The sequence below is a fragment of the Podarcis tiliguerta genome (genome assembly GCF_965153285.1).
Source record: "Podarcis tiliguerta genome assembly, chromosome: 16".
NCBI classification, from domain to species: Eukaryota; Metazoa; Chordata; class Lepidosauria; order Squamata; family Lacertidae; genus Podarcis; species Podarcis tiliguerta.
Window position 1 is genome coordinate 27,508,863 of NC_139549.1, and position 27,664 is coordinate 27,536,526.

Consider the following 27,664-nt stretch of genomic DNA (forward strand, 5'->3'; position numbering starts at 1 on the left):
TGCAGAAGAATCAAACTCTGACCCTTTTCTGGCAGAAATAGCTGCAAGGAAGGAGTGTTTGAAAGATGACAACTGGCCCAGGGACACTGACCCGGGGGCAGGGTGATATCCTGACTCCTAATGGCGGCAGCGATGGCAGAGAAAGGAGGGGAATTGGCTGGTTTCCCTCCAGGCTCTCCCACACAGTGAAGCAATTCCAACCCCAACCCTTTAAGGGGTTGGGGGCGGAAGGCTGCTGAAAAGGCTCAGCTCCCATGCGGAGGAGGAAAAGGGATTCTGGCGGCAACAGCAGCCACACATTTCACGCATCCCTCCCTGGCAGACCTAGAAAATTCTCCTGTTGATGAAGAGGTAAAAGATGACGGGAAGGTTTGAAAAAGATGGTGAAGAATAAGAAGGGGGAATGGGTTCTTCTTCCAGCTAGTCTCCCGGGGGCGAAGAGCACCCCAGCGTGGCACAAAACCGGGGAGAAGACCAGACCCCAAGGAATTAGCCCTGCAAAAGAAGTCGCAGCCAGCAGTGTGGATCTATTTCTTTTTTACACAGTGCTCTCATAAATGTTTTACAGAATATGGCACCAGGCATAATATACATGATCTAGGACGCAGCAGATGGAGGAACCCTTTGGCCAACCCTCTCTTGCTCTGCTTGGTTGTTGTCCATGTAAAGTGAAATAATCCACAACTGTTAACCTTCCATAGGCGAGCAAGTTAAGCACCATTCTAGCATTCTTCACTCTAAGGAAGAAAAAAGTGGGGTGCAAGTCATGGACCGTATGGAGCAAGTTGATCTGACAAGGCAAGGAACTAGAATTCTAGGATCATAAAAACAACCATTTAAAAGAAAAGATGTTGACAACTTAACTCAGCCACCAAAAGGCATGGAAATCTTGTGTTAAGGACTTCCGTGCCTTGGAAACATTAAACATCTTCAGTCGTGTGTGTGTGTGTTTTGCTCACTGTACAGTACAATGTGGCCTCTAGGCGGCACCCAAACAGCTTCTGCCTTGATCTTTCAGCCCCAATTTTCTCTCTGTCCTTCACTACAGCTCCAGAATAGCCACCAGCATTCAGGCTCTGCTTTAAGGTGTGGAGAGAATGTTACATTTCTCCCCACATTGCCCTTTATATCAACCCTGCAAGAAAGACCATTTTACAAATCACCATCAGACACGAAGGCAACTTAAGGGTTGCAAAATCTCTTTTTCTCTCTTCTACATACACACTTCCCACCCCCACCCCCAAGTTCTGCTTGGTTCGGTGTTGCTTAAACTCAGGTGCATTTGCCAGCTCCCCTCAATTCCTGTTTCTGCTTTTATATTTCAGTACTTATTGACAGGGGGACATGGGTGGCGCTGTGGTCTGTGAGCCTAGGGCTTGCCGATCAGAAGGTCCCTGCTCCTGCCAACCTAGCAGTTCGAAAGCACGTCAAAGTGCAAGTAGATAAATAGGTACCGCTCCAGCGGGAAGGTAAACGGTGTTTCTGTGCGCTGTTCCGGTTTGCCAGAAGTGGCTTAGTCATACTGGCCACATGACCTGGAAGCTGTCTGCGGACAAACGCTGGCTCCCTCGGCCTTTAGAGCGAGATGAGCATGCAACCCCAGAGTCGTCCGCGACTGGACCTAACATGGCCTCATTTTTTCTTTAATCTTATGTGTGTGTGTTAATTTTCTTTCTGTGGAGTACAGTGGTGCCTCACAAGACGAAAAGAATCCGTTCCGTGAGTCTCTTCGTCTAGCGGTTTTTTCGTCTTGCGAAGCAAGCCCATTAGCGGATTAGCGGTTTAGCGGCTATTAAAGGCTTAAGGGATTAGCGGATTAGCTGCTAAAAGGCTATTAGCAGCTTAGTGCCTTAGAAAAAGGGGGTGGGGAGCGGAAAAAAACCCCCCAGGAATCGCAAGACATTTTCGTCTTGTGAAGCAAGCCCATAGCAAATTTGTCCTGCGAAGCACCTCGAAAACGGAAAACCCTTTCGTCTAGCAGGTTTTCCGTCTTGCGAGGCATTCGTCTTGCGGGGCACCACTGTACTGCTGTCAGGCAGAAAAGCAGGGCAGAAGCATTTTACTTAAAGAGAAGAGCCTGCAAGACCCCACCACAACCTTCCTCAGGCAGAGCCTCTTCTCCCTTCCAGGGGCCAACTAACCAGTCATTCATTCATTCATTCAATAAGTTTTTTGTGCTAGCCAAAGGCCATGACAGCTACTAACCAGTCAACAAGCCCTCTCTACTGTAGACAGCTTCATTCACAAGTCCACCTCATGCACATGTGGGAGAGCAACAGAAGTTTGCTAACATGGTTCAAGCAGTTTCCTTAGTCTGGCCAGAAACTCTTGGGAGCTCAAGATGTGTGCTAGCCACTGAATGGGAAGGATGTCAAGACCCTTTGCCCTCCCCTTGGATCTTTCCATGCAGGAGAAGAAAGCAGTTGTGCCTCTGTTAAGCATCACTCCTCCCTGGTGGGTAGGGAACACATTTTGCTTTGCTGCAAATTCTTCTCTGCTTTGAAGGTGTCCGCCTAACAGACTTACCTGATGAAAAGGAGATGTAAAATGAGAAGGGGGGGGGAATTAGCTGCTCAGAGGGGACTCTTAATTGGGCAGTATACAAAAGATGTAAACACAAACAAACAGCCACAAGTTTCAGGTACAGGCAACTTACATTGAAGAAATTGGTCTTGTTCCTCTCGCAGAAGAGACCCTGTGCTGGCATGTGCTTCAGCTGCTGCCATGGGAGACTGCTGCCTAGCAACACATCGCGAGCCCACTGAAGATTCTATATAGGACAGCGCAGGGGAAGCAGGAGTTGGAGGGAGAGAGGTGGAGGGGATGTTTGGTTATTGCAGATGAAGCCTCCTCTTTCCTCCCTTCCTTTCCTCTCCCACTGCTCAACCAGCACATCTGCCACAGCCTCCCCCTGCCCCTTAGGCCCCCAGGCCTGCCTTCCTCCCCTCCTCACAGTTCAGAATGTTTGTGAACATCCCAAGACAACGCAGCAGCTCCCTCAATGGCACCAGAGGGGAGGGTGCTCTGTGCAACAACTGGTGTTTAGTCTCACATTTAGTTCAATGAGGTGATGGAGAGCATGTATATAGCCATGCAGAGAAGCCCCTCCCCAGCCTCAGGAGAGAAGGGTTGGGGGCCTCCTCATCCAGTGAAGGACCAGCCTCATTTTGACCAGAGACCAAGCACCCAGTCCCCGGACCACTGCCTGGGAACAAGCAGGGGATACAGCCAGTGCCCCTCCATACTGAACAACCACAAAATTTGCCTCCCCGCTCCCCGATAATGCCAGGCTTTTGTAGTACAGTTGAAATACATATTTTCAAATTGCCAGCACCCCCCATAACTCCAATTTCTCAACAGCCCTCCCCACCCTGGTGCCCTCCAATGTTCTGGACCCACTCCTGCCAGCCCCACCATTGTACCCTGTGCTGGCTGGGGCTGATGGGAGCTGTCTGGAAGCCCTCTGGAGGGCTCTAGGTGCGGGAAGGAAGCCCTGATCGGTTGCTCAACTGAGCATTCTTATTGCTCCTGTTAATTTGAATGCCTCCACATCAAAGTGCATGAACACCGAGAGTACAAGAAGACTCCCAAGGCGAGCTTGGGAGCCTTAAAAGCAAACAGAAAGTCAGGCAATTTTGGGGAATTGTGTGCACACAAAACATCAGCTGAGCTGCGCACCTGGAATCCAAGCACAGAGCACAGTGCAGGATTCAGCTGCCTGGTAGCTTTCCCTCTTCCCTGAGCCTGCTTCTTTGTAAACCAAGCGCTTATTGGCTCCCGAGACACAGGCCTGCTTGTACGAGAGGGGCTGATGCCTGGCAAAATCTCAGAAGCTGGGGAGGGGGCAAGAGATGTTTCATAACTAGGAATGGGGCTTTCAGTGCCTAACAGCTCCTCCCTCCTCACCACCAGCCAAAGCAGAAGCAGTAAGTGAGACAAAAGTGAAGTTTGCTGAATTCCTACAATTTCCCACAGGTTGCGGGGTTTAGCTGTTCTGAACACACAAATGGGACGTCATCGCACAGAATTAGTTATTTATTTAGGTGCAGAACTGCCAGGAGGTAAGAGGCAGCAAATGGCTGCAGTGGGTATCCCTCCTCATCTTACTGGCCACATCACACCCCATACAATGGCCAGCACAGCTACACTAGAAGTGCACGCTCAGCAGGCAGTCACTACAGGGACTGTGCTAACATTGCCCTGTCATATGGACACTGCAAAGTCAGCTTCTCCCTGTGGAGGTTGAAGGTGGGGAGCAAAGGAGCAACTCCTGCTCATTCCAGGTTCTAACTCACAGGATGATGCAGGGGCAGCTGGTTCTTGCTTTCAGGTAAGGCCAAACTGGAGTGTTGCTGCTGTGGCAAAGAGCAGAGGGGATTTTGATTTTGTCCCAGAAGATCTTGAGAGCTCCTGGTTGCTGGCGTTGCTCCTCCCAGTCCCAGAGCAGAGGCTTTCCCCGCCACAAGGCATTGCTGCTACTGCTGCTTAGGGAATGCCACGTGTCCACCACCCACAGGGGCTCTAGGCCTGGACAGTGAGAAGAGCAATGTCACGTGAGAGGGGCAGCGCTCAGCCCTACTCTCCCACCACCACCGCTTACCTTATGGGTTGTGCTGTAGGCATAGAGGTAGGCCAGCCTGTAGAGACTCTTGTAGTGCTGAGGGAAGCGGCTGAGGCAGAGGCGGAAGGAGGTGATGCAGTGCTCCGTCAGGAACTTGCGCTGCTCCTCCAGGTCCACGGGGAGGCTCTGGGGAAACTGCTCCCCACTGGGCACAGCCCGCCGCTTGGTGTCCCACTGGGAAAGCGAGGGGGCAGGGGCTTTGGGAGGGACCCCGGGGGGCGGGGCCTGATGGTCCAGCTTCTGCTCAGCCACGTGGCAGGACTCTGAGCTCTCTAAGGGCTGCTCCTCCGGCTTCCCTGGAGTTGCCAAAACAGATAGGGCAGCATCAGCATCTGCTTCGGACCCAGCTGACACAGAAGCCACCATCATTCTTCCTCCGAAGGATGTTACAAACAGTTAAAAAAAACCCCACAAATTTGAAGATAAGGAAAACCCCATGTGCGCAAAGACGTGAAATGCACGGCCAGGAGAAGATGTTGCCTTGGCTTGTTCTTGCTTCTGTCAGAGTAGCTCAGGAGCGGAAGGAGGTGCTCAGGACCCGTCGGGAACAGCCTCGTCCCTCTCTCCTAGGAGGAATCTGCTGACCCCCCCCTGCCCTCAGTCTGCTATTCACTACTCCTTTCCCTCTGACAGCAACAACCACTTGCTGCTCCAGGAAGAAAAGTGTGCACTTGCTCCAGCCGCTCAAGCTGTGCTAAGCAATACACTCTCTCTCTCTCTCTCTCTCTCTCTCTCTCTCTCTCTCTCTCTCTCTCACACACACACACACACACACACAGAGAGATCTTCACACACCAGGAATGACCTACCCTTTTCCTCTGCAGGTCCTGGGGCCTCTTTGCTAGTAGTGGTGGCGACAGCTTCAGAAGGGGACACAAAAGGCCTCCTCTCTGGAAAAGGCTTCTTTGCACTGTCTTGAGAGCTGGCAACCTCAGTGAACATGTCTTGGGTGGAGTTGGAATCAGAGAGCACCACCGCCGTGCTATCCTGACTCCGGTCTGCAGGAGGGAAAGGAGGGCAAGCATGAGGGGGCTCCCAGGGCCGTCTCTCCACACAAACGTCCACCCACCTTGTACATCAAGGACTCGGTGCCTCCTCCTCTCCTCCTCCTGCTCTTGGCCTTATCAAGGCTGTGCCTGCAATCCTCACTGCCCTTCCTCCATTTCCAGCCAAGGCGGCCCATTCACCTTTCCTACCCTTAGCCTCACCTTGCTGTTTCTGCATATTCCGTCTAGGAGAATTCAGCAGTTTCCACATAGAGCATCCCCCCTTCAGAAGCAATGCTCCATTTGAGACACAGCGCTGGGCAGCTTTTTTATCTGGAAGCAAACGGATGGCATAATCCAAAATCTGGTCTGGCTCCACCAGGACTCATTCACCAGGGGCAGATTTTGAATGCCAGTATTTCCAAATGCTGTGACAGCTGCAAGATTACAGTCGGAAAAGATCCAAAGTGGACTTTTCTGTGTAATACTGCTGCTGCTAGATCCTTGACACAGGAACACTGCAGCAACCCGCCTGGGCCTGACCGATGAATGAACAGAGACCAGGTACAGGTGCTGCAGGAGGCATTTCTAATCAAGATTCTTGATTTCACCCAAAACCAGAGCTTTCCAAACTGTGTGTTGTAACACATTAGTATGTTGGCTGCAGTGTGTAGGTGTGTCGCACGAACCGCCCCGCACTCCTTCCGTGGCTGGAAAGGGGTAAGATTAACTTCCGGTTTGCTAGTAAAACTGAATTACTGTGTCGTGAAATGATGCATGTCTAAAAAGTGTGCCACCAACATGAAAAGTTTGGAAAGCTCTGCCCCAAACCCTTTTACAAATGCATAGATACAATTGGACCTTAATGTTGTCTTAGGATGTTCACAAAAGTGTGGGGGAGGGTGTGTGTGTGTGTGTGTATGTTTGTTTCTCTATTTACTCTTCTGCAAAGTAATAACTTCAAAAACTTCTATTGTAGGGTAGCCAATTGGAAACTTTTGCCACTTCTGATGATGTACAGAAGTTTCAATATGTGAGGAAGGGCTCTCTTGGCCTAACCTGTCACACAAGACCAGTGAAATCCAAGCATTTTGTGCCCTCCTGAGACATGCAGCAGAAATCCTTGTGTGGCTGGAAGCCAGTTTGGAAAAGAAGATGCCTTAGAAGTGGGCAGATGGTGGCCAGTGCAGCTTCTAATAACCCACCCACCTGCAGGAGTCTGCCAAGAACTGAGATGCCCCTTTCAAACCTGATGGGAAGGGGGAGGGAAAAGACCAGGTTTTTTTATTAGGCTGAGTGCAAAGACATGAAGAAAAATGCAGGTGCAGCAAACTTGCAGAAGTTACATAATTAGAAGCAACTGCAAGACAAGGCAATGGAAGAATTGACTGCCTAAACAGGAGAGCTGTATTATCAAGATGGTGAAATTCCACAGATAAAAAAATGAAAACCACTACAGATGAAGGAACGCCACCAGTTGTGGCAACACAAAAAATGGAAGATCCTGCAGAAGCTGCAGAGCTGCAAATTAAGATCTGGAGTTCCCAGAACAGTTCCCAAACAGAGTGTCAGGCAAGTGTCAGAGACAAGGAAAAGCTTCCTCTATTAGTGAATCTTCCTGTGGATATACCACTAAGGGTGGTCACTCGGAAGGTGGCTTCACCTACTAGAAGTTAAGATTCAAGAACTGAAATCCAGTCAGCAGGAAACAACCAGCCCTCTGTCCAACATCTGGTCCCTTTCTTTATGTCATCTTTGAGCAAGTGCTCCACCAAAGTGCCAGTAGCCGAGTAGGAGCCACAGAGGCACATAAGAGAGCTTCATCTGCAACTGATCAATAGCACCAAGAGGGGATGGAGGAGGTGGGTGGGAAGGACAACTTTAATGCAGGCCCCAAACACCAGAAGGCTAAAGCCGATGTGCAGCCTAAGAGTAGAGCTGCCTCCATCCTGCAGAGACCAGCTTTGTACTGCATGTTAAGAGGCAGTGCCTGTTCAGCAGAGCCAGCAGGTCTGTGAAAGACACCAATGAGGATTCATGGAATTGTAGAGTTGGAAGGGACCCCAGGGGTCATTTAGTCCAACCCCATTCTTCTTCTTCTTCTGGCACTTCATTCCCACCATGGGTGCTGTAGAAGAATCTGGGTGGTGTCTAGGATGTTGCAGAAAAGGCATTACACATCTAGGAACAAAATATTCAAGAGGCTTTGGAGAGATTCGGCAATAGCACTGCCATCCTACATATCAAACCACACCAGACCGCCATGTCGGAAAGTCTTCGGAGAGAACCAGCCCCTACCTCCCTACCTGACAATTTGGGAGAAGAGCTCTCAGATCATACCGCACAAGCCAGGACGTCTGTGAGCAGAATATGCAACAGAGAAGAACTTGGCTCAATTGATTCAGAATGGCATCGCTTGTTTTAAAAACAAGAAAAGCAGAAGTGTTGCCACAGGCAGACGATGCTCTTCATTTTCACCAGCCACTATATCTGGGGAAATGTCCAGATGGAGACTCGCAAAACCAAGAAATGTGGGCTAGAAGGCCTGGTGTGTGGATCAGGCCTGATGTGTGTTCTCATGTCTGAATCCCATTCCAGCTGCAGGTTACAAAGTCATCTCAAAGGCAAGTGTATCACTCTGAGATTATGGTGTACATCAGGATGCTGCAGTGGACATACTGCCAACAAGACGACCTACATGAAGACCACCCACCTCAGAATACCTCTCACACGGTCACATGACATAAGGATGTCACGGGAATATTATAGGGATGAGTGCGCATTTCAAGCATTATTAGAGGTATCTGCAATTTTTCAACTGTATTCTAATTATGTATTTTAGTATTGTTTAGCATTATCCTGCCCCCCCCCCCTTTTCTGGTTATACTTAGATTATAAATTCTGCAATTAATTTTTGGAAATTTGGAAACAAACAAAAGCATATAGACAGTGTGCGTAAGGCTTATACAGAATTTAAAACAAAGGATCATAGTGGCTTTTATTTGTGCTATTTGAAAGTCAAGGACCCAACCATGGGAACCAGCATTTTCAGAATCCGTGCATACCAAATTTATGTTTGGCTAGTTAAAACCCGCCCCCCTGCCCAGCCACCAATGAGCCTTTGCACATCTTCTAAGAGCCCTTTCCCAGAAGTACAAGGACTAGGCTATGAGTGTTAATGAAAGACACAACATTTGCAAAAAGCAGGGTTTGGCATGGTCAGAGAGTAGGGGATGATGGGAGTTGCAGTCACCCTCATCCAGGAGGGGACACAGGCTGCCCATCCCTGGCGCAAAGAACAGAACGGGATGGAGGCAGAGCATGTGTTAAGGCGGGGGGGGGGGGTCCAAGGGTTGCAACCCATCTCGAGGAAGCTTTTCCAGAAACTGGATCTCTACATTACCACAGTGAACAGATTCCTCATCCCCCAAAGCGGTTAAGCTGCAGTTCTGGCCTATTGTTCAAGCAAGCCGTGATGGATAAAAAAGCAGGGAGAGAATATCTATGAACAGAGTTTTTAAAAGGGTTAAGGCAGCACGGGCAATATTGGTTACAAAGGCACAACAAACACACAAAAGACAGCACGGAAAAAACGACGACAACAAGAAGAGCGACATTTAGTTGTACAAAGAGCACCAAATGACAAGAATGGATGCTTTCTGCTCTACTGAATGGATGAATGACACGGGCCTCCCCATGCATTTACTGCAGAACAAGTTAGAACACTCTGCTACACAGCAAACACGCTTAAGACAAATGTGACACCAAAACTAGACGAATCTTGGAAAGGAAGTCTGTCAAGTCTCTTGCCTGGGACAACTGGTTTTCATTTTAATAACTTCCCATTTCTGTTTGAAACTTCTGGACTGGACTTGGGAGTTCTTGGCTACTTAACCCTTACTAACGTTCCTCATCCAACCAGCTGCACCTTACTCTACACCTCAGTCACTGAGAATCCCAGGATATGGCAAAATCAAGCTCTTTCTGTCAAAAGGATTCAGTTTATGAGTCCCTAAACCACACAGAGGCTGGGCTTATATGGCAGCCCCAACGCCGATGGAAGCCAACTCTTGTGGACATGCTCACAGGGAGCAAGTAAAATGAGCCGTAATTGCTGTTTACGTTTTATTCAGAAGTAGTGAGCTCTATGCCGGAAAGACTGAAAAATTGACAACAGCCGAGCCTCTCTAGGGAGGGGATGCCAGAGTTGAGGCTCCATGCCATGTATAATACAGTATGTCAACCCTACAAAGATTACTGCAGCCAGCCTATCTCTGCCCAAGAACGGCACCCATTAGCAAGCCAGCTTGTAAAAGGTACTCTGTGCCCGCAAGAGACAATGAGGGATCAATGAGCTTCCACCCGCAAGCTGTGGACCTCCTCTTTCAGAAGAAGGGCACCTCCATCCAGAACAGATTTCGCACCCTTTTCCCTGGCCTGACAATCACCTCTACACACAGTGCCTCTGTCTTGTCAGGATCCAGCTCTCTGTTTACTGGTCCTCATCCAGCCCGTTATCAAATCCAGACAATGATTCAGCTGGTGTGCTTGCAATTGGCCATGGGTGGGACCATTAAACTGCACTCCAGAGTTTTTTTGTGGGTTGATTCAGTTAACAAAAATCACAAAACAAACGAAAAGATAATACACCATTAACTTAAAAAAAGCAGCATAAAAACATTTCAGAATGGCAATAAAAAGACCGAAAGGACCAGCAACAATTATAAATTAAACAGGATGCCGGTATGCTTTAGTTATCAAGCTCTCTTGTGACTTAAGAGGCAGTACGTTTCCGAGCACAATTCAAAGTGTTGGTGTTGACCTTTAAAGCCCTAAATGGCCTCGGCCCAGTATACCTGAAGGAGTGTGTCCACCCCCATCGTTCTACCCGGACACTGAGATCCAGCACTGAGGGCCTTCTGGCAGTTCCTTTCACTGTGCGAAGCCAAGTTACAGGGAACCAGGCAGAGAGCCTTTTCAGTAGTGGCTCCCACCCTGTGGAACGCCCTCCCACCAGATGCCAAGGAGATAAACAACGATCTGACTTTTAGAAGACATCTGAAGGCAGCCCTGTTTAGGGAAGTTTTTAATGACTGATGTTTTAATGTATTTTTAATCTCTGTTGGAAGCTGCCCAGAGTGGCTGGGGAAACCCAGCCAGATGGGCAGAGTACAAATAATAAATTATTATTATAATATTATTATTATAAATGCATCTGAATGAGACCAGTTATTAGGAATCCCAAGTGGGGAGTGTTACTCAGGGCCTGTTTGCTGATGGGCTTCACTTGTGGCATCTGATCGGCCACTGTGAGAACAGGTTGGACTTGATCCAGCAGGACTCCCATGTTCTTAAGGAAGAAGACAGGTGTTCGGCAAGAGAGAGATATTGAATTTATTTTGGGGGATGGGGTAAGAAACCTAGAATGGTTATGACCATGTTGTGAAATCTCTGGGTGCAGCAGGTGTCCCAAAATCTTCAGAGTTTTATGATGCATGCAGCATAACCAACACAAAGGAATATGAGCAGAGTGGGAGTTTTCTGTCTATTTGTCCGGTATAATAGAGAAGATATCGAAACAGCAAGTCAAAAACTGTGTCTTAAAGCTGAACGTAGCATATGGGCAAAGGAAGAATGAGGCCAAACACAGTCCAAGGTCTTTCTCCTCCTATTTCCTGTTGTTACTACCAATTAATTAATTAAGAAGAAATATTGGGGAATATATTTGACTGGAACATAAATGGCCTATATGCATCAAGTCAGTTTCTAACTTTGGAGGAAACAAAATGTATCCAGGTATTCCTAGAAGGGATTAATATTTTCAAATCAGACACTCTTTAAACGTGTTTGGAAATACAGGCTACCAAATTGGAAGTAGGTGGTGGGTAAAAGGGCCACTTAGTTACATTCCTTAAGCCTTTTCTGTATCCTGCTATCAAGAATTGCAGCCATTTCAAAAGAAGTGGTATTGCAATTATGTTAGCGTATTGCTAACATATAAAGTAAGGGACGCGGGTGGCGCTGTGGGTTAAAGCCTCAGTGCCTAGGACTTGCCGATCGAAAGGTCGGCGGTTCGAATCCCCACAGCGGGGTGCGCTCCCGTCGTTCGGTCCCAGCGCCTGCCAACCTAGCAGTTCAAAAGCACCCCCGGGTGCAAGTAGATAAATAGGGACCGCTTACTGGCGGGAAGGTAAACGGCGTTTCCGTGTGCTGCGCTGGCTCTCCAGATGCAGCTTGTCACGCTAGCCACGTGACCCGGAAGTGTCTGCGGACAGCACTGGCTCCTGGCCTATAGAGTGAGATGAGCGCACAACCCTAGAGTCTGACAAGACTGGCCCGTACGGGCAGGGGTACCTTTACCTTTAACGTATAAAGTATGGCTTTGGTTGCAGGAGAATGAGAATCTTATGAATTTGCTATGGATCTGAAAGAGGACTTTAAAAAAACATTGCATCGGTAATGTCATATGTGATCCCCACACAAATATTGTTTTATAAGCTGACTTGGAATAACTGTTGGCATTGTGGATAAACATGTGCTGACTATATTCATATTTTTAAACTGCCCCCCCCCCCAAATAATTAGTTGGCAATTGATATTATACTATGTTAAGCAGCTAGAAGAAATTATTACTAATTACTATTATATCCCACCTGCCCTCCAAGAAAGTCAAGATGGAGTACATGGTTCTCCTCCTTTCCCATTTTATCCTCTCAACAACCCTGTTAGGTTGAGGGACTGTGGCAGGCCCAAGGTAACCAACCAGTGAGCTTCACATGGCTGAGTGGGGATTTGAACTCTGGTCTCCCAGGTTCTAGCCTGACACTCTAACCAGTCCAACACCATTGACTCTGAAGCTCTTCAAGTCTTACAAAATTACCTGGAAGGATCTATTTAAAAGGGTGAATGCTGAAGGGATTCCTAATTTGCTAGTGGCAGCAGAAACAGCAATAGCTCACTTCTGGGGAAATGTTTACAGCACCACCGATTCAGACTTGGCTTCATAGGATATTGAATGTTGCTATAATGATAGCGTGAACATATGCTTATCAATGCATGGGAGAAGCCAATATAGGAAGATCAGTTTACTGAGTAATGGATTTTATGATACCTGCCTTTAGTCATTGTTTGGGAACACTTTTTCCTTTCTCTGTGCTTGGGATATACAGTTTCTGATATACAGTTGTACCTTGGAAGTTGACAGAATCCATTCCAGAAGTCTGTTCGGCTTCCGAAACATTCAGAAACCAAGGCGTGGCTTCCGATTGGTTTCCGATTGCGCAGGCGCGCTAGAAAAACAGTGGAAGCCGCACCAGACGTTCAGCTCCCCCCCAAAAATGTTAGAAAACTGGAACACCCACTTCCGGTTTTCGATTGTTCGGAAGCCGGAACATTCCGACTCCCAAGGTGTTCAGGAGCCGAGGTACAACTGTATACTGAATACTTTTGACTGCTATTTATAGATTTATGTACATAGATATATATAGGGGGTAAGGAGTTCATAGTTAACTGCGTCCTTCTTTCAGAGATTTGCTTAGTCTCAAAGTCTGGCCTACTGGACTGCTTTAGTCTCTCTCTCTCCCTCCCTCCCTCTCTCTCTCTCTCTCTCTCTGTCTCATACACACACACCATTTCCACTCTTGGGTCTTTGCCCCGATTCCTTCTGGCTACTGGATTACCTTGAGAAGCTCTCCAGAGATCAAAGCATGGCTGGAGTGGAAGTCCTGGCTCTGGATACCAACATTACACCTGGGAAGAGCCACGTGTGGCCTTTGTGGCGCATCCAGTGGAGTCTGCTTATTTTATTCTGATTTAACCAACATGAGAGATACCCAAAACCAAACCAGCCCAACACTCCTAAAGAGACAACTTCAAATTCAGTGCTGGCTTTTTCCCCCCAAGCAGCTTTGTGGGATGGCTGTGAGCCCAGAACCAAAGCATTTCCAAAGCACCATTTCAAAATAGACATGCTTTTGGGGGTTTTTTTGGACAGAAATGCAAACATCCAACTTTTGTTGAGATGTCAGCATACCCCTTCCAAAGCCCCAAAGGGAATAATGCCAATATGATGAACCCACTTCCCAGGCGATGCAGAGCAGGCAATTCTATATTAAGCTGCTGCTTCTCTGCCTGGGATGTGGGCTGCCGGGCCTGAGCCAAATCACTCTCAGCTCCTCTGTGCCAACAATGTTGTAAGATGCGACCAGCTGTGCAAGGCTTGGCTGTTCCTTTGGGAAATATCTTATTGTTCCCTGGCTTTGGCCAAAAGGCATTCACATTTGGCACCTTCCACTACAGTGGCAGCAGTAACTAGATACCTGGACAGAAGCAGCAACCCCAGGGGACAAGGGCCAGCTAAGGGGAAGGAGGTGAGGAGGAGGCGGCTCTTCAAACTGTCCTTTGGGTTTTGTCAAAGGCAGGCAACTCATGCTCCCAAATCGTTCAGAAATACATTTGACTTTCAACATGCACAACCTACAGAACCAGTGAAACTGCCTTATGAAGCCAGGTCATGTGATTTGTTCTTGTATCCGGACATTCTCCCCTCCAACTAGAAGCAGGGCAGTGGGGCTGCTGTTCCCATCACCTGCCACTACCCAGTCCTGCTGCCAGGGCCTAAAATCTTCTGAATACAACAAAGCTGGTCTCCCTAGTGCTATCCATGCAGGGTCTGCGCTCATGGAAACAGAGACAGAATTCAACCAAACCATGCCAATTAAGGCACTGAATAATGCACAGGCCTTAACCCTCCAGCCCAAATTTGTTTCGGAATGCAGATATACTGCTAAAAGGAAACAAAAATTAGCACAAAAGAAATACTGAAAGGGGGACGGGGCTAGTATTACTGTGACACACTCGTCACAAATGTTCTCTACCCCAGTCTGAGACTGACAGCATTTTGCCACTAAGACTACTGGGTTATAACGTGCATCAGCAATGGAGATGAGCCAGCCAGTTTAGAAACTTCGGAGGAGGGGGAAAGGAGGGGAGAAGATGTAATAATAAGAGGAGGAGGAAAAGTTGTCAGCTGAAGCCTCTCCACTTCATACTGCGAACATGACACTCGCACGGTTGCCACCTGCCTCCCATTGCCCAAATGGCAGAGGTCTGGATTTCAGAACTGCGCCCAGGACAATTTGCCTACGAATCCCACAGCATTCAACCGAGCCTCGAAATACCCTTGAATACAGATCATCCAACTGTCTTGCCCATTTAGGTTGGATGGGAGGTGGCGACCTTTATGAGGTTAATAATGAGTTGCAATATTGCCCGTGTTACCGCAGCCCCATCGCCCTCCTTGAAGCAAGCAAATCTGCCGAAATGAGCCCCCCCACCATGATTACAGCACCTCTCTGTGCCGGCAGTATTGAGAACAGGGACTGTACCATCCGGTGTTGCCTGCTGACGGTTTTTTTTACATTTGACGTAATCGTGGTCAACTGGAGTAGCTGTGTAGGGTGGGGAAGTCAGACCTGGACCGGATGAGGAGGGGAGGGAAGTCCCTGGGCCCGGCACAGTCCCGGCAGAGGAGTGGGAGTCGTCATCCACCAGGCAGAGCTTTTCTCTGGAGGAGAAAGAAGGGAGGGAGGCTGTACTGACACGCGGTGGCACCTATTACAGGGGGTGAGGGCTACCACTCAAATCCCTCTAAGGTGGTCTGTTGTCAGTGTCTGGCAGTTGTACTTTGGCTCTGCCTGGAGAGCCTCCCTGGCCCAACCAGCCATGCCAGGCAGCAGCTGCAGCTGCCCCACCTGCTTGTGATACACGCGTTCACTTTAAGCCGTTTTGGCGCTTGCAATGGAGCCTCCCATTTAACCGAAGCTCTCCCATTGACCCTGAGAAAGTCAGCACTCACTTTTCAGTTATTTTGGGGGTGTTCTTTTCATCCCCCCTGGCGAAAGGCCCCTCGGCAGCTTCCTTCATAAATGTGACCAGCATCTCGGCATCCACCCCAGAGTTGGGCTTCCCCACAAGCTTCAGAATGGAGGCGTGAAGCCGAAAATAGACCTAAGGGGAAGAAACAAAGGCAGGGCAACAACAGCCTAACATATTATAAAGTAAAAGGTAAAGGCCCGTACGGGCCAGTCTTGCCAGACTCTAGGGTTGTGCGCCCATCTCACTCAAGAGGCCGGGGGCCAGCGCTGTCTGGAGACACTTCCGGGTCACGTGGCCAGCGTGACAAGCTGCATCTGGCGAGCCAGCGCAGCACACGGAAACGCCGTTTACCTTCCCGCTAGTAAGTGGTCCCTATTTATCTACTTGCACCCGGGAGTGCTTTCGAACTGCTAGGTTGGCAGGCGCTGGGACCGAACAACGGGAGCGCACCCTGCCGCGGGGATTCGAGCCGCCGACCTTTCGATCGGCAAGCCCTAGGCGCTGAGGCTTTTACCCACAGCGCCACCCGCGTCCCAACATATTATAAACGTATCCCAAAAAACCTAGCTGGCCATTTACCACTTTATTATCCACAGCAAATAATTAAATGTAAAGACGCCTGCTTGCTATTGGCAGTGTAAGAGAAAGAGGGTTGCTTTCTGCAGGATTGTGAGAAAGAAGCTGCTCTCCTGGAAAAGATGACAACTGGGGAGAAAAGCTCTCACCACCCGTCGGAAAAGGGGCAGTTCTTGGAAGCTGCCACAAGTGATGGAGCAATAAAGGAGGGAAGAAAGAGCAACGGCTTGACCTTTGGACTGTATTTTTGAAAAACACTTTAAAGCTGCAGTTCTAAGGACTTGGCCGGTGGTGGGTGGGGGTCACTGCCCAGCTCTCAATAGAAATCAGCCATATGAAACCACATCAGCGCTTGAGCTGACGCAATTTCCTCCCTGGTTTAGGGGCATGTCAGGGGGCCGGAAAGGCTACAGATCCTTTGTATTCCTTCCATCCAACCCCGCCCCCCAAAACCCCCACCCCAAGCAAGTTGCCTTCCAGCCCTGGCAAAGTCAGGAGGGCAAAGGCTGCAGACGCTTTAAATGGTGACTCCCACACTAGCTCTCCCTCTCTGAGCTCCTTACCCGCCCTTCCTAGAGGGGGATCAGGTGCAAAGGGAGGTAGTGGCTGCTATAGAGAACTCCTGCCTAGAACGTGCCAGTGGACCTTTCCCTCAAGAGCTCCGAGGGTTTTGTTCTGCTTCAGGGCCATGCCTGGCTGCCTTCATTGCTTTTACCTCCAGGGCCTCCATTGCAAGCTCCGGTGGGTTATGATAGTGGATCTTCTTGGGGTACCTGGCCGCTTCCTCGTGCAGGAAATGCCCTGCCTGCTTGTAGTGACGGAGGTAGACCACAGGCGGCTGCTTCTGCTTCTCGGCAATCTTCCCCAGCATGTAGTGGATCAGCCACTCCTCCTCGTCTCCATCGCCCTCGCAGTGAGATGCTGAAATGAAGCAGTGCTTGGCCGTCTCCAGCATGCCGTCGCGCCGCTCTGCCATCTGAAACATGGGGAGGGAGTTTCAAGCCTTGTAGCAGCAGCAGCAAGAGCTGCTGGGGGTGGTTGCATTTTTGGGTCTGGTGAGCCCCCGCTTCCTGACCCCGGCCAGGGCCTGCAAGCTCCAGCTCAGCCCTCACCTGCTGCACAACCTCAGCTGGCAGCTCCGACTTCCACTGCTTCAGCTGCCTGGAGGCGAAGGAGTGCAAGGCATAGGACATGGTGCCGTACTCTATCCACAGGGAGAGGTTGGAGCCGTCAATCTCCAGGGCTCGCTTGAAGCAGCTCAGAACAGGGGTGGCGTGCTTCCAGATGAGGCCGTCGCTCTTCAGCTCGTTGGAGTTCAGCTTGTCTTGGATGCGGCTGGCTCGAGCCAGCGCCATGCCAGCCCAAGAGTCAAACCTGGGAGAAGAACAACACACAACAACCCCCCGCACCTTGAGAAGTTCAGTCCTGATCTCTCCACCATCTCACTTTGTTATATCACAACAGGCTTTTTGTGTTTCTTCTAAAGGTGTTTATTACACCCCATCGTCAGTCACCTTTGCAGCCCTGAACAGTTTGTGATCAGGGTATTTAAAAAAGACCACCTGCCTCCACTGGCTCTTGCGTTCCCTCCATGGCTACTGCTGGGAGCTTTTCAGCCGGGGGGTGCTCAGATTTTAGAAAGCTTATCTGGACACGCACACAAGTTAGCACTTCCATGACAGTCATTACCCTGTGGCAGGGATTCAATCGCATACCAGTAAATTTAGGTTCGTGCAATTAAAAAGGGTTCATGTGTTCTGGCACAACAACACACACCGGGGGGACTGGTTGTGCGTGCCTCTTCAAGGCAGCAGATGCCAACACAACCACAATGTGCCAATGCTCAAGGCACAGGGAAAATGTAAGCAGCCCAAATTCAAGGGGCCCTTACATGACACACACACCATCCAGGAACCAACGACGGAATGACCAGGCATCTCATCTGGTGTCAGGGGTTCACTAAACTGACCTGTTAGGGCAGATGCAGATGTCATGCATGTAGAACTTGATGGCCTTAGACTGTTCCTTGTTCTTGAAGTGGTAATCTGCGAGGAGGTAGTACAGCTCTGTCACCACCGGAGGAGAGTAGTCGGCACCCTCAGGGAGAGCCGGAACCTGGCAAGGAAGGGGAGAATAAGGATGCCTGGGCTTGTCATGGGCAGAAGCGGCCAACCCCTGAAAGTGCCTGTGGGAGGAGACTCCTCACAGCCTTGGGGCTCAGTGGAAGGAAAAAAGCTGTGGAGAAAACTGCAATTGGCTTAGCAGGGAATGCCATCCTCAGGCCTCACATTATTCTAATACAGGTGTGGGGAATTTGTGACTTCCCACATGTAATTGGACTCCAGCTCCCATCAGCTTTAGCAGCCAGCATGGCTCAGGGATGACGGGAGTTCATAGAAACATAGAACTGTAGAGCGAAAGGTCATCAAGTCCAACCTCCTGCAGTGCAGGAATCTCAGTTGTAGTGTAACAGCTTCTAGAGAGCCAAAACAGGTTCTAAAGGAAGCAATAAAAAGGTAAAGGTACCCCTGCCCGTACGGGCCAGTCTTGACAGACTCTAGGGTTGTGCGCCCATCTCACTCAAGAGGCCGGGGGCCAGCGCTGTCCGAAGACACTTCCGGGTGACGTGGCCAGCGTGACATCGCTGCTCTGGCAAGTCAGAGCCGCACACGGAACGCCGTTTACCTTCCCGCTAGTAAGCGGTCCCTATTTATCTACTTGCACCCGGGAGTGCTTTCGAACTGCTAGGTTGGCAGGCGCTGGGACCAAACAAAGGGAGCGCACCCCGCCGCGGGGATTCGAACCGCCGACCTTTCGATCGGCAAACCCTAGGCGCTGAGGCTTTTACCCACAGCGCCACCCGCGTCCCCTAAAGGAAGCAATACATGAGAATAAGACTTCGAGAGAGCTTAAACAAAAGAACAGACATTACAAAAAGATGGAATTCAATTACTGGATGCCCACAAGGCAGTGAAGTCACTTCTCCGTTACAAATAGCCTGCAAACTAGGCTCATTGTTGACAAACGCATCCCCCAATCCTCCGAGAAGGAAGGCAGGAGCCCCAGCAGCAGCACCCCTCCCCCTTAATCACCCCCCCAAATGATGCAAGAGGCTTGTACCTTGCCCAGAGTCCCTTCAATGTAGCTAGACACCTCCTCTATCCTCAGCATAGGCTTGTCTGTCTGCGGGACAATGGTGGCCATCTTCTTCAGAAGGTTGGCCAGGTCAGCAGACACTGTACTGGTTTTGTAGCTGTCAAATTCGGGAAGGGTCTTGGGCTTGAAATATTCAAACATGAACAAGGCGTCTTCCCACATCAGATCCACCTTGGAGAGAAGGCAAGAGATGCATCAGGCCTTGCCAGGAACAAGAGGAGCTAAGTCAGATTTCGAGTGTACATCTCAGTCCAGCTGCTTAGCAACACAGTAAGCTGCCTTATGCAGCTGAGTGGCAAAGGACATGTCGGTAGAGAATGAGGCTCTTAATTTCAGGGTCAAGGGTTCAAGCCCCAAGTTGGGCAAAAGGACTCCTGGACTAGATGACCTTTGTGGTTCCTTCCAGCTCCACAATTCTTTGAGTCAGGCCACTAGTTCATCGAAGCCAGGAATGCCTACACTGACTGGCAGCAGCTCCTCCAGGTTTTCCAGGCAGGGTTCTCTCCAAGCCCTGTCTGGAGATGCTGCTAGACTGAACCTGGGACCTTCTGTGTGCAATGCAGATGCTTTGCCACAGAGCTGCAAATGCTCTTCCCCACACCTGGGAGGAGGAGGACGAAGACAAGGTCTACTCTGAGTCCAGCATTCCCCCATGCAGGTAACAAAGATGTCCTTGGGGAGTAGCCAAGGGCTGCTGCTTTCCATCTCCAGCTCGTGGGATTCCAATCTCTGGAAGCAGAGAGACCTGCCTGTCATTGAGCATCCTGCCTTTTCTCTCCGAAGGAGACCTCAGACAGTCTCACCTGCTGCGTGGAATGTTCTTCCAGGTACCGAGCCTTGCTCTTTTTGCTCGGGAAGCTGTACAGGCAATAAAAGCATTGCTCCAGAGCCGTCTCCAGCTCCTCCTTATAGGGATGGGTGTCCTCGGAGGTAGAGGCCAAAAGCTCTTTTTGCAGCACCCGTACCTGGAATGACAAAATTCACTGAGGTCAAGGCTACCGCCTGGACAGGGGATGGCTGAAAAAGCCTCGGAGGAAGCATGCTGCTCGGTGGGTGAGAACATGAAGGAACATTCCTCTCTCCGCATGAGTCTGTGTTCCACAGATCTCTCAACGAGTGGGGCGAGGAAGAGGGTTAATCTGGGCTATTTCAAGCAGGGCTACTCACATAGAACTTAAGAAGGGCTCCGTCTGAGTTACAACACCACGATCTCCTCCCAAGGTATTCGTGAGCCGTGTTCAGAAGCATCAGGGAAGAGGGCAGCATAGGAGTGTCCAGATTCTGAGCTGCTGATGACAAAATGAATGTCAAGTAATTGCTGGACAAACAAAAAGCCACAGATCTGGTATGGGAGGTGCATGAGTCAAATGGACAAGAAGCAGCTGGCTCAGCCATACCTGATGGCCCCTGGACTAGCCCCCAAATTGGTTCCTAGCCCAAAATTCTCTTATACAGGGAAAGACCCAGTTGTTTTACTATGTTCACCAAAAATGCTTGCTGTCTGCTCAGAACAAGGAAGTCCCACAATAAACATTTTTCTCTGCAGGAACCTCCACCCCGAAAACTCAATTTTCTTTGGGTGGGGAGAGGAATATTCTGGTCTCTCCAAGTGGGCGGGGAGATTTGGGGATGGTGGTGGAAGCACCTGTTATGGCAGCAGTAACAGTTTCTACTTCCACATCACCACTACCCTTTACTAAACAACTTAGGAGCCGGTGGCTTTGGAAATGGCAACAGGAGTTCTGGCTGCCATCACACTTCCTCTCCGCCCCCCCAACCCTGGAGTGCCTCTGGAACGATGCTGGTGTGGACATGTGAACATCATTCCATGGGCTCTCTGAAGCATAACAACGGAGGCTGGAGTAATTCCACCTGTTTATTAAAAAAGAAGGGGTAAGAGCCATCTGCCTCGGAAAATTTTTTGAAGGCCCCAGAATCACATCCCAAAGTAATCACTGGCTAGCGAGTTCCAGCAGCCCTTTCACTTGTTCCAGGCAACTTCCAGCCTGAGAAGGGAGAACCTGGAGGGCTCTTGCACACAGCCAATGTTTTGCTACAGAGAGCCACTTCTAACAATATGTTTGTCTTCCGTGTGACAAGTGACATGACTGACAAGGAAGGCTACAAGGGACGTTGCCATTGATCTGCATGCATTCTGGTGCTCTGTCCTTTTGCCCTGTTTTGGCAGGCACAGATTTCCTGAATGCCCAACTCAACCCCTCATGGAAGAACACAGCCGCTTCCCACCCACCGCAGAGGGCACAGCTGTTCCCCACCTTCCTCATTTTGGCTCTGCAGCTGCTGCTCCTCCTGTTGGCAGCAGAGGGAGCGGAAGGTGTCTTCTTCGTGCTGAATGATCCTGTGAAGAATAATCCAGGGAAGCACCGAAGACACAGAAGGCTCTTTGGGCTCCTCCTGGACAGCCATGCTGCAGTCGATGATCTGGGGTGGAGGGGTTTCAAGGAACAGACGTGGGGCAAGTTAAACCCACAGAGGGGACAACACTCAGCTCTTCCAACAGGAACAACATACTAACGACAGGCATTCAAGTCATCACCCAAGTGGCCCCCAGAAGGATCAAGCTGGTTTCAGCCTCATAAAACAACAGGGGATGTTCTTCACTTACACACACACACATGCTCCCCTCCAAATTCATCAGGGGCTGAATCTGGCTGCACAACAGAGCAGTAGGAAAACCGCTTAGCCACGTAGCAACACTAAACCACATTTCCAAAGGGATACTGGCAGAGCCATGCGCTGAGCAAGACTAACCCTTCCCTGAGCCAACCCTCTCCTCCCAAGAGAAACTCGTGGCGGCAGCCAGGGCAGAAAGGAGTGGTCAACAGGGGCAGCCAAAGTGTGTGAGAGGGTGGAAGGCTCTTTAAACACACACACTGCCAAGGCTGCATAGAGCCTTCAGCTGCCACCCAAGTAAGGATGGAACCTGGAGACTTGGGAAGAGGCTGAGGAGAGACAGAGAAAGAAAGAAAGAAAGAAAGAAAGAAAGAAAGAAAGAAAGAAAGAGCCCCTCAAAGCAGAGGGTGGAGCTGAGCTCTAACCTAGGAGGGAACTGGTATTCTTGCTCTCCTTCCCCCTCTGCCACTACCCATTACAAAAAGTCTGGTTTTGTGCTTCTCCTCTAGCGGACACTGTTGAGAGGACAGGAACTCCAACTGCTCTTACAGCCATGGAAAGGGGTTTGGGGGTTTAGCTTTTGCTCTGGATTATGCAGTACCTTCCTTTCCCCACTCCCGCTGGGAACCAGGAGCACTACTTGCGCCAGCTTTGTTTGCTTTCATTGTGCTATGTTATTAAGTGTTGGGCAACACAAGTTTAAGGGCCAAACCAAGGCTATGAGCTGCCACTGGGAGCTGGAAGACTTCCAGAGCTGGCCCCCCTCCTAAGACCTGGCAGGCTCCCATTCCTATGCTCTGTACTCAGAGCCCCTGGGGAATTACCCTCCTCCTCTGGCTGCTTTTGATATATTAAAATGACGTTTCCACCAGCAACTGCAGAACAGACCCTCATGTCACCAGTGGCTCAGAGAAAGGCTGCCAGCAGATCTCCTGCTCTCCAGGAGCAATGTGGGTCCTCAGGCAAAGAGCAGGATACCTGGACGAGGTTGCTGGTCAGTCGGACCAGGCTCTGCAAGGCTGGCGGCTCCTCCAGGCTGCTGCTGTCCGAGGAAAGGGAGCAGTCGATCCCCGCGAGCAGCTGCGTGACAGTGGCCACCCACTCCTCCTTGGCAGAAGCCTCTGTCATGTTGATCATCTGCTGAAAGGCTTCGTTCAGGGCAACTTCCGAGCACTCAAAGCACTGCCGGTAGTCCTGCAGCTTGAGCAGGGAATCCTGAGGAGCATTAAAAAAGAGACGCCTTGGAGGAAAACGTGCAAGAGCATTGGCAAGACAGCTGCTGGGAACCTTTCCTAGATCTGCACATGGAAGGGCAGTGAGAGCCCATGTAGGCTCCCTATGGAGAGGGCACCAGCAGTGGCGTAGCGTAGGGGGTGCAGGGGGGGCCGGCCGCACCGGGCGCAACATCTGGGGTGGGGGGGCGCGCTCGCACTCGCAGCTCTCTGGCCCTACCTGGCTCACTCACTCTCTCTCACTGCAGTGCTGGCTATGCGAATCCGATCCGAGCCGCCGGGTCGCCGCCCACTGTGGAGGGGAGGGTGCCAGGCGTGCGGTGCGGTGCGGAGAGAGAGCGAGGGACTATCTGGGGGAGGGACAGTGCAGCGGGGGGGGTGCAAATTACTTGCCTTGCCCCGGGTGCTGACAACCCACGCTACGCCACTGGGCACCAGTGCTTGTGGCAAAGAGCACTTGGGCCGGAAAGGCCGAAAGGTGCGGACAACAGGTTCCTGTACACCCTCTGTTTCTCTGTGTTTGTGTGACGTGACCAGGATAAACATGTAGCACTGCGTAAAAGCCATCAAGAAAACAACACGAGGACTCCTCAAGAACCTGCAAAGAGGCCAATGGCCTATCTAATCCAGCATCTCTATCTAACAATGGCCAACCAGCTACCCACAAGCAGGACTTGAGCACAAGGACACTCTCTAGATCAAGGGAAGTAATAGTGCCACTGTATTCTGCTCTGGTCAGACCTCACCTGGAGTATTGTGTCCAGTTCTGGACACCACAGTTCAAGAAGGACACTGACAAACTGGAACGTGTCCAGAGGAGGGCAATCAAAATGGTCAAAGGCCTGGAAACGATGCCCTATGAGGAACGGCTAAGGGAGCTGGGCATGTTTAGCCTGGAGAAGAGGAGGTTAAGGGGTGATATGATAGCCATGTTCAAATATATAAAAGGATGTCACATAGAGGAGGGAGAAAGGTTGTTTTCTGCTGCTCCAGACAAGCGGACACGGAGCAGTGGATCCAAACTACAAGAAAGAAGATTCCACCTAAACATTAGGAAGAACTTCCTGACAGTAAGAGCTGTTTGACAGTGGAATTTGCTGCCAAGGAGTGTGGTGGAGTCTCCTTCTTTGGAGGTCTTTAAGCAGAGGCTTGACAACCATATGTCAGGAGTGCTCTGATGGTGTTTCTTGCTTGGCAGGGGGTTGGACTCGATGGCCCTTGCGGTCTCTTCCAACTCTATGATTCTATGATTCTCCCTCGCCTTCCCTAACACCATGGTTTCCAACAACTTGGGTGTTCATTTCCTTGAAAACAGCTTCGAACAGCAGCACACCCAGAGCACTTTCCCCTCCGCACAGCGAAAGGAACTAGCACCGTAAAACCAGCCCAGTGAACCTGCTGGTTGTTTTGCTGGCTGCTGTTTCCTGGCAGCCTCTGCTGCAACCATCAAGGCTGGCTATGCCGGTTTGGCCTTCCCTGCTGCCCTCAGACAACCCCACCTGCAGCAGGAGCAGCTGAGCCGGCCTCTCCGGAATGGAGATGACAAATTCCAGGTGCTTCGTCCGGCCGTATCCGCTGAAACACAAGGTGGGCCGCAGCAGACGCACCACCGCTTTGTAGTCGCCGGCCTCGTACAAGCGCTGGATCTCCTCCAGGGACTGGCATCTCTCCAGGGACTTGAGGTTCTTCTCAATCTGCAAGAGTCACATACTGCATGTTGCAAGCGGCAATCCTCTCTCACATGTTCCACAAGCAACAGAATTAGCTGCTCTGAAGGCAGCAACGGACCAAGGTGACAGGGAGGCCAACGGAAGGACACTGACTGCTTCATTTCAGTTTTCAAACCAGAACCACAAATCACAGGTAGTTTAGTCAAGCATTTATCCAGACTCAAACATACGAAGCTTTCTGAGGCAAAGTTGAGCCAGTGGCCCACTTAGCTCAACAGTCTCCACTCTGACAGGCAGAGGGTGTTTCCTTGAAGGGCTGAACCCGGGACCTTCAACACACAAAGCGCACACACACTTTGGTAATGGGGTCATGGCTGCTTCCATGTTTGCATCCCCGGCATAACTGCTATGAGTTCATCCTCACAAGGAAGGCAAGTGCAGCCAGCCTCTTGCAGTGACCCAAATGCTCCCACATCCAGCTGGTGTTACCTCTTCCAACGAGACCACAGAGTCCACATGGAGATTTGGCAACCGGATCACCACGTTCTCGTCACCAGCTTTGGCCTGCACTGCAGCAGAGCTCTGGAGCATCTCTGTGCAGACGTCATAGTTCTCCAAGGCCTGCTCCATGTCCCCCTGGGAAAGCAAGCAGCATGCTCAACTGCAGCCTGTCAGCTAAGCTCCTTCCCCCAGCCAGCCCCTCCCAGGAACTCCATACCCCAAGCTGCTTTTTGCAAAGCCTTTTGCTCAAGGTTTTTTTTAAAACTCACTCTGCCTTTGTACCCAGATTTCCACTATAGCCTCACAGAAGAGAAGCTGTGTGCCCAGTGTCTAAAGATCTAAAGCCAGTAGTGCTTAATCTGCTGCAAACACCACAGAAGCTGTGCAGCACCAGGAGTCCCCCCCCCAAAAACCCCGAAATACAAACCTGCAGGGCCAGGAAGCGAGCCTTCAGCCAATACACCCGAACCACGAACTCCAGCCAGCCCTCCTCAAAGAGGTCTCGCTGAGAAGAGGCAAAGGAGAGCTGGAGCAGATCCCCCAGGAAGTGGCTGCCAGGGAAATCCGGGCCAAACTTCCCGTTTACAGAGCTGCCTGCAGGGCCGTTCCTTGGAGACACTGAAACAGTTTATTTCACATTTCAGTACAAGGTTCTAGGCTGAGAGCTCAGATTCTTCACAGCTCAAAGTCTAAACAACAGCATTGGGAGCAGAGAACCCCAAGATCTGCCGATTGAGGAAACGTAACAGAGGAAAAACTCGCTTCTCTTTTGCAAGGCATTGGGTTTGCTTATGAAGCAATGAAACCCCAGAAGCTGCCCTGCCCTGCTCCAGGTCCATCTGACCCAAGTGGCTGGGGACTCTCCAGTCTCCTCCAACCTGACTTCAATGCCAAAAGGTCAACTTGGGAATGTCTATGTGCAAACCTCAAGATCGACTACCAGGCCCAGCTTCTAAGCTCAAGCACGTGTTTCCTGTGGGGCCTCGTATCTCACCGGAGGGAGTTTGCAGGGCCTTTCCTAGGAGGAAGCACTTGCTAACGCCCAGTGCTCACTCACCCATTGAGCTCTTCCCTTTGGTCAGCAGCCACTGGTCAAGCTGCAGCTCCATGCAGGACAGACTCATCAGCATCATATCCTAGAGCAGAGACAAAAGTGGGGGGGGGGGTGGAGAGAGGAGGGTTAGGAAGGCATCAGGGGATTGGAGGAGGAATCATTTGCAATTTGCACCTCCAGCGGAAAAACCCTTCTTATGAGAAGAAGCAGTGTTGACCACAGTATTTGTGAAAGATCAGAAACAGCAGCAGAAAGACATTTTGCTGCAGAGAGAAGAAGCATCAGGAGGCGACTGGCTCCCTGGCTCGCTCTTCAAACCTTTATCACACGACACCTAAGGAAAGCTTGATCCTAAAAATAAAGGGAGCAGAGGGCAGGCAGTGAGCATCTTGCCAGCTAAGTGTGTCCTGGTGGGAGAAGTTTGTGGAGGGATTTACTCCCAACTGTCAATCAAGATACAAACCTGGAGCCAGTGGAGGTCCTAGGATACTTTTCTCATGGGAAAGGTGTGCAGATGGCCTAAGTATCAACCTCTGGGTAGGTCCCAACCAGTGAAAAGGGGTGCCAAGCATTATCCTCCTGCCCTCCAATCACTCAGTCATAGAACATTCTCTGATGCTACACCTCCAGTATTGTTGCACCTCCAGTTAAACACAATCTCGGGAACAAGGGCTGGGAAAAGCTCCCACTCGTGAACAGCAGATTTACACTGATTTTTCTCAAACTCTCCATTCCATCAGGTTGTGGCTTAGGAAGAAGTGGGAAGCAGGGCTGTGCCCAGCTTCCCCTCTCCCAGAATTATATCCATCCCAGCCAGTCACTGTAAGAACTACTATGTAGCTTTAAGAACTGATGCCTGGCTTTGTCTTCTTCCTCCTCCCTCTCCATTCCTTTTTCCTTTTGTGTTGTGTCTCTTAAGATTGCAAGTCTGCGAGGAGAGACTTTTTTTTTTGGACAGTATGCAAGTCATCCTGAGAGCCTTTTCAGCTGAAGAGTAGGGTAAAAACAACAGTAAAGTATTTCCTTACTCTGATGTGCTCGTTGCGACAGTCCCTAAGCAGCGGATTGGGGAGGCTGCTGCTGTGCTTCCTCCAGCTGTTGTAGATGTTCAGCACAACCTCAGCCAAGCCCGGCGGCCATTTCACAAGGAACTTCAGGCTGATCACTTTCAGGTACCTCATCATCAACTCAAGGATGCCCCCATTGTTCAAGTTAGCCAAGAGGAAGTTATGAACATCCTGCTTCTCTGGAAGAAAAAAGTTAACACAATGTGCATGGAAAGAAGCAACCACTTCTCCCCTCCCCAGCCTCCCTACATTCTGTGACATCAGAGCAGCTCACCCAATCCGACAAAGGCT

The 27,664-nt window shown here is 50.3% G+C and overlaps 2 protein-coding genes across 7 annotated transcripts in view; both read right to left on the reverse strand.

The window, feature by feature from the left end:
* Positions 1–23,349, reverse strand: part of MED15 (mediator complex subunit 15) — a 141,382-nt gene extending 118,033 nt beyond the window's left edge. The window contains exon 1 of the mRNA XM_083417661.1: positions 23,346–23,349. The gene's annotated coding sequence lies outside the window, so the exon portion shown is untranslated. The remainder of the gene's footprint in view (positions 1–23,345) is intronic.
* Positions 1–27,664, reverse strand: part of CABIN1 (calcineurin binding protein 1) — a 63,304-nt gene that overhangs the window by 27,605 nt on the left and 8,035 nt on the right. For 2 of the 6 annotated variants that reach the window (XM_083417508.1, XM_083417509.1), the window contains exons 12-29: positions 27,335–27,552; positions 26,310–26,388; positions 25,680–25,870; positions 25,241–25,387; positions 24,581–24,775; positions 22,828–23,064; positions 21,492–21,657; positions 20,383–20,501; positions 20,019–20,180; positions 19,180–19,386; positions 18,029–18,174; positions 17,172–17,433; positions 16,775–17,035; positions 15,464–15,615; positions 14,994–15,172; positions 5,431–5,619; positions 4,601–4,917; positions 2,657–2,770 (exon numbers count right to left, since the gene is read on the reverse strand). In XM_083417508.1, the coding sequence (XP_083273634.1) occupies positions 2,657–2,770; positions 4,601–4,917; positions 5,431–5,619; positions 14,994–15,172; positions 15,464–15,615; positions 16,775–17,035; positions 17,172–17,433; positions 18,029–18,174; positions 19,180–19,386; positions 20,019–20,180; positions 20,383–20,501; positions 21,492–21,657; positions 22,828–23,064; positions 24,581–24,775; positions 25,241–25,387; positions 25,680–25,870; positions 26,310–26,388; positions 27,335–27,552 (3,341 nt within the window). Of the gene's footprint in view, positions 1–2,656; positions 2,771–4,600; positions 4,918–5,430; positions 5,620–14,993; positions 15,173–15,463; positions 15,616–16,774; positions 17,036–17,171; positions 17,434–18,028; positions 18,175–19,179; positions 19,387–20,018; positions 20,181–20,382; positions 20,505–21,491; positions 21,658–22,827; positions 23,065–24,580; positions 24,776–25,240; positions 25,388–25,679; positions 25,871–26,309; positions 26,389–27,334; positions 27,553–27,664 lie in introns of all 6 variants that reach the window. The other 4 variants (XM_083417506.1, XM_083417507.1, XM_083417510.1 and 1 more) reach the window with 3 other exon arrangements.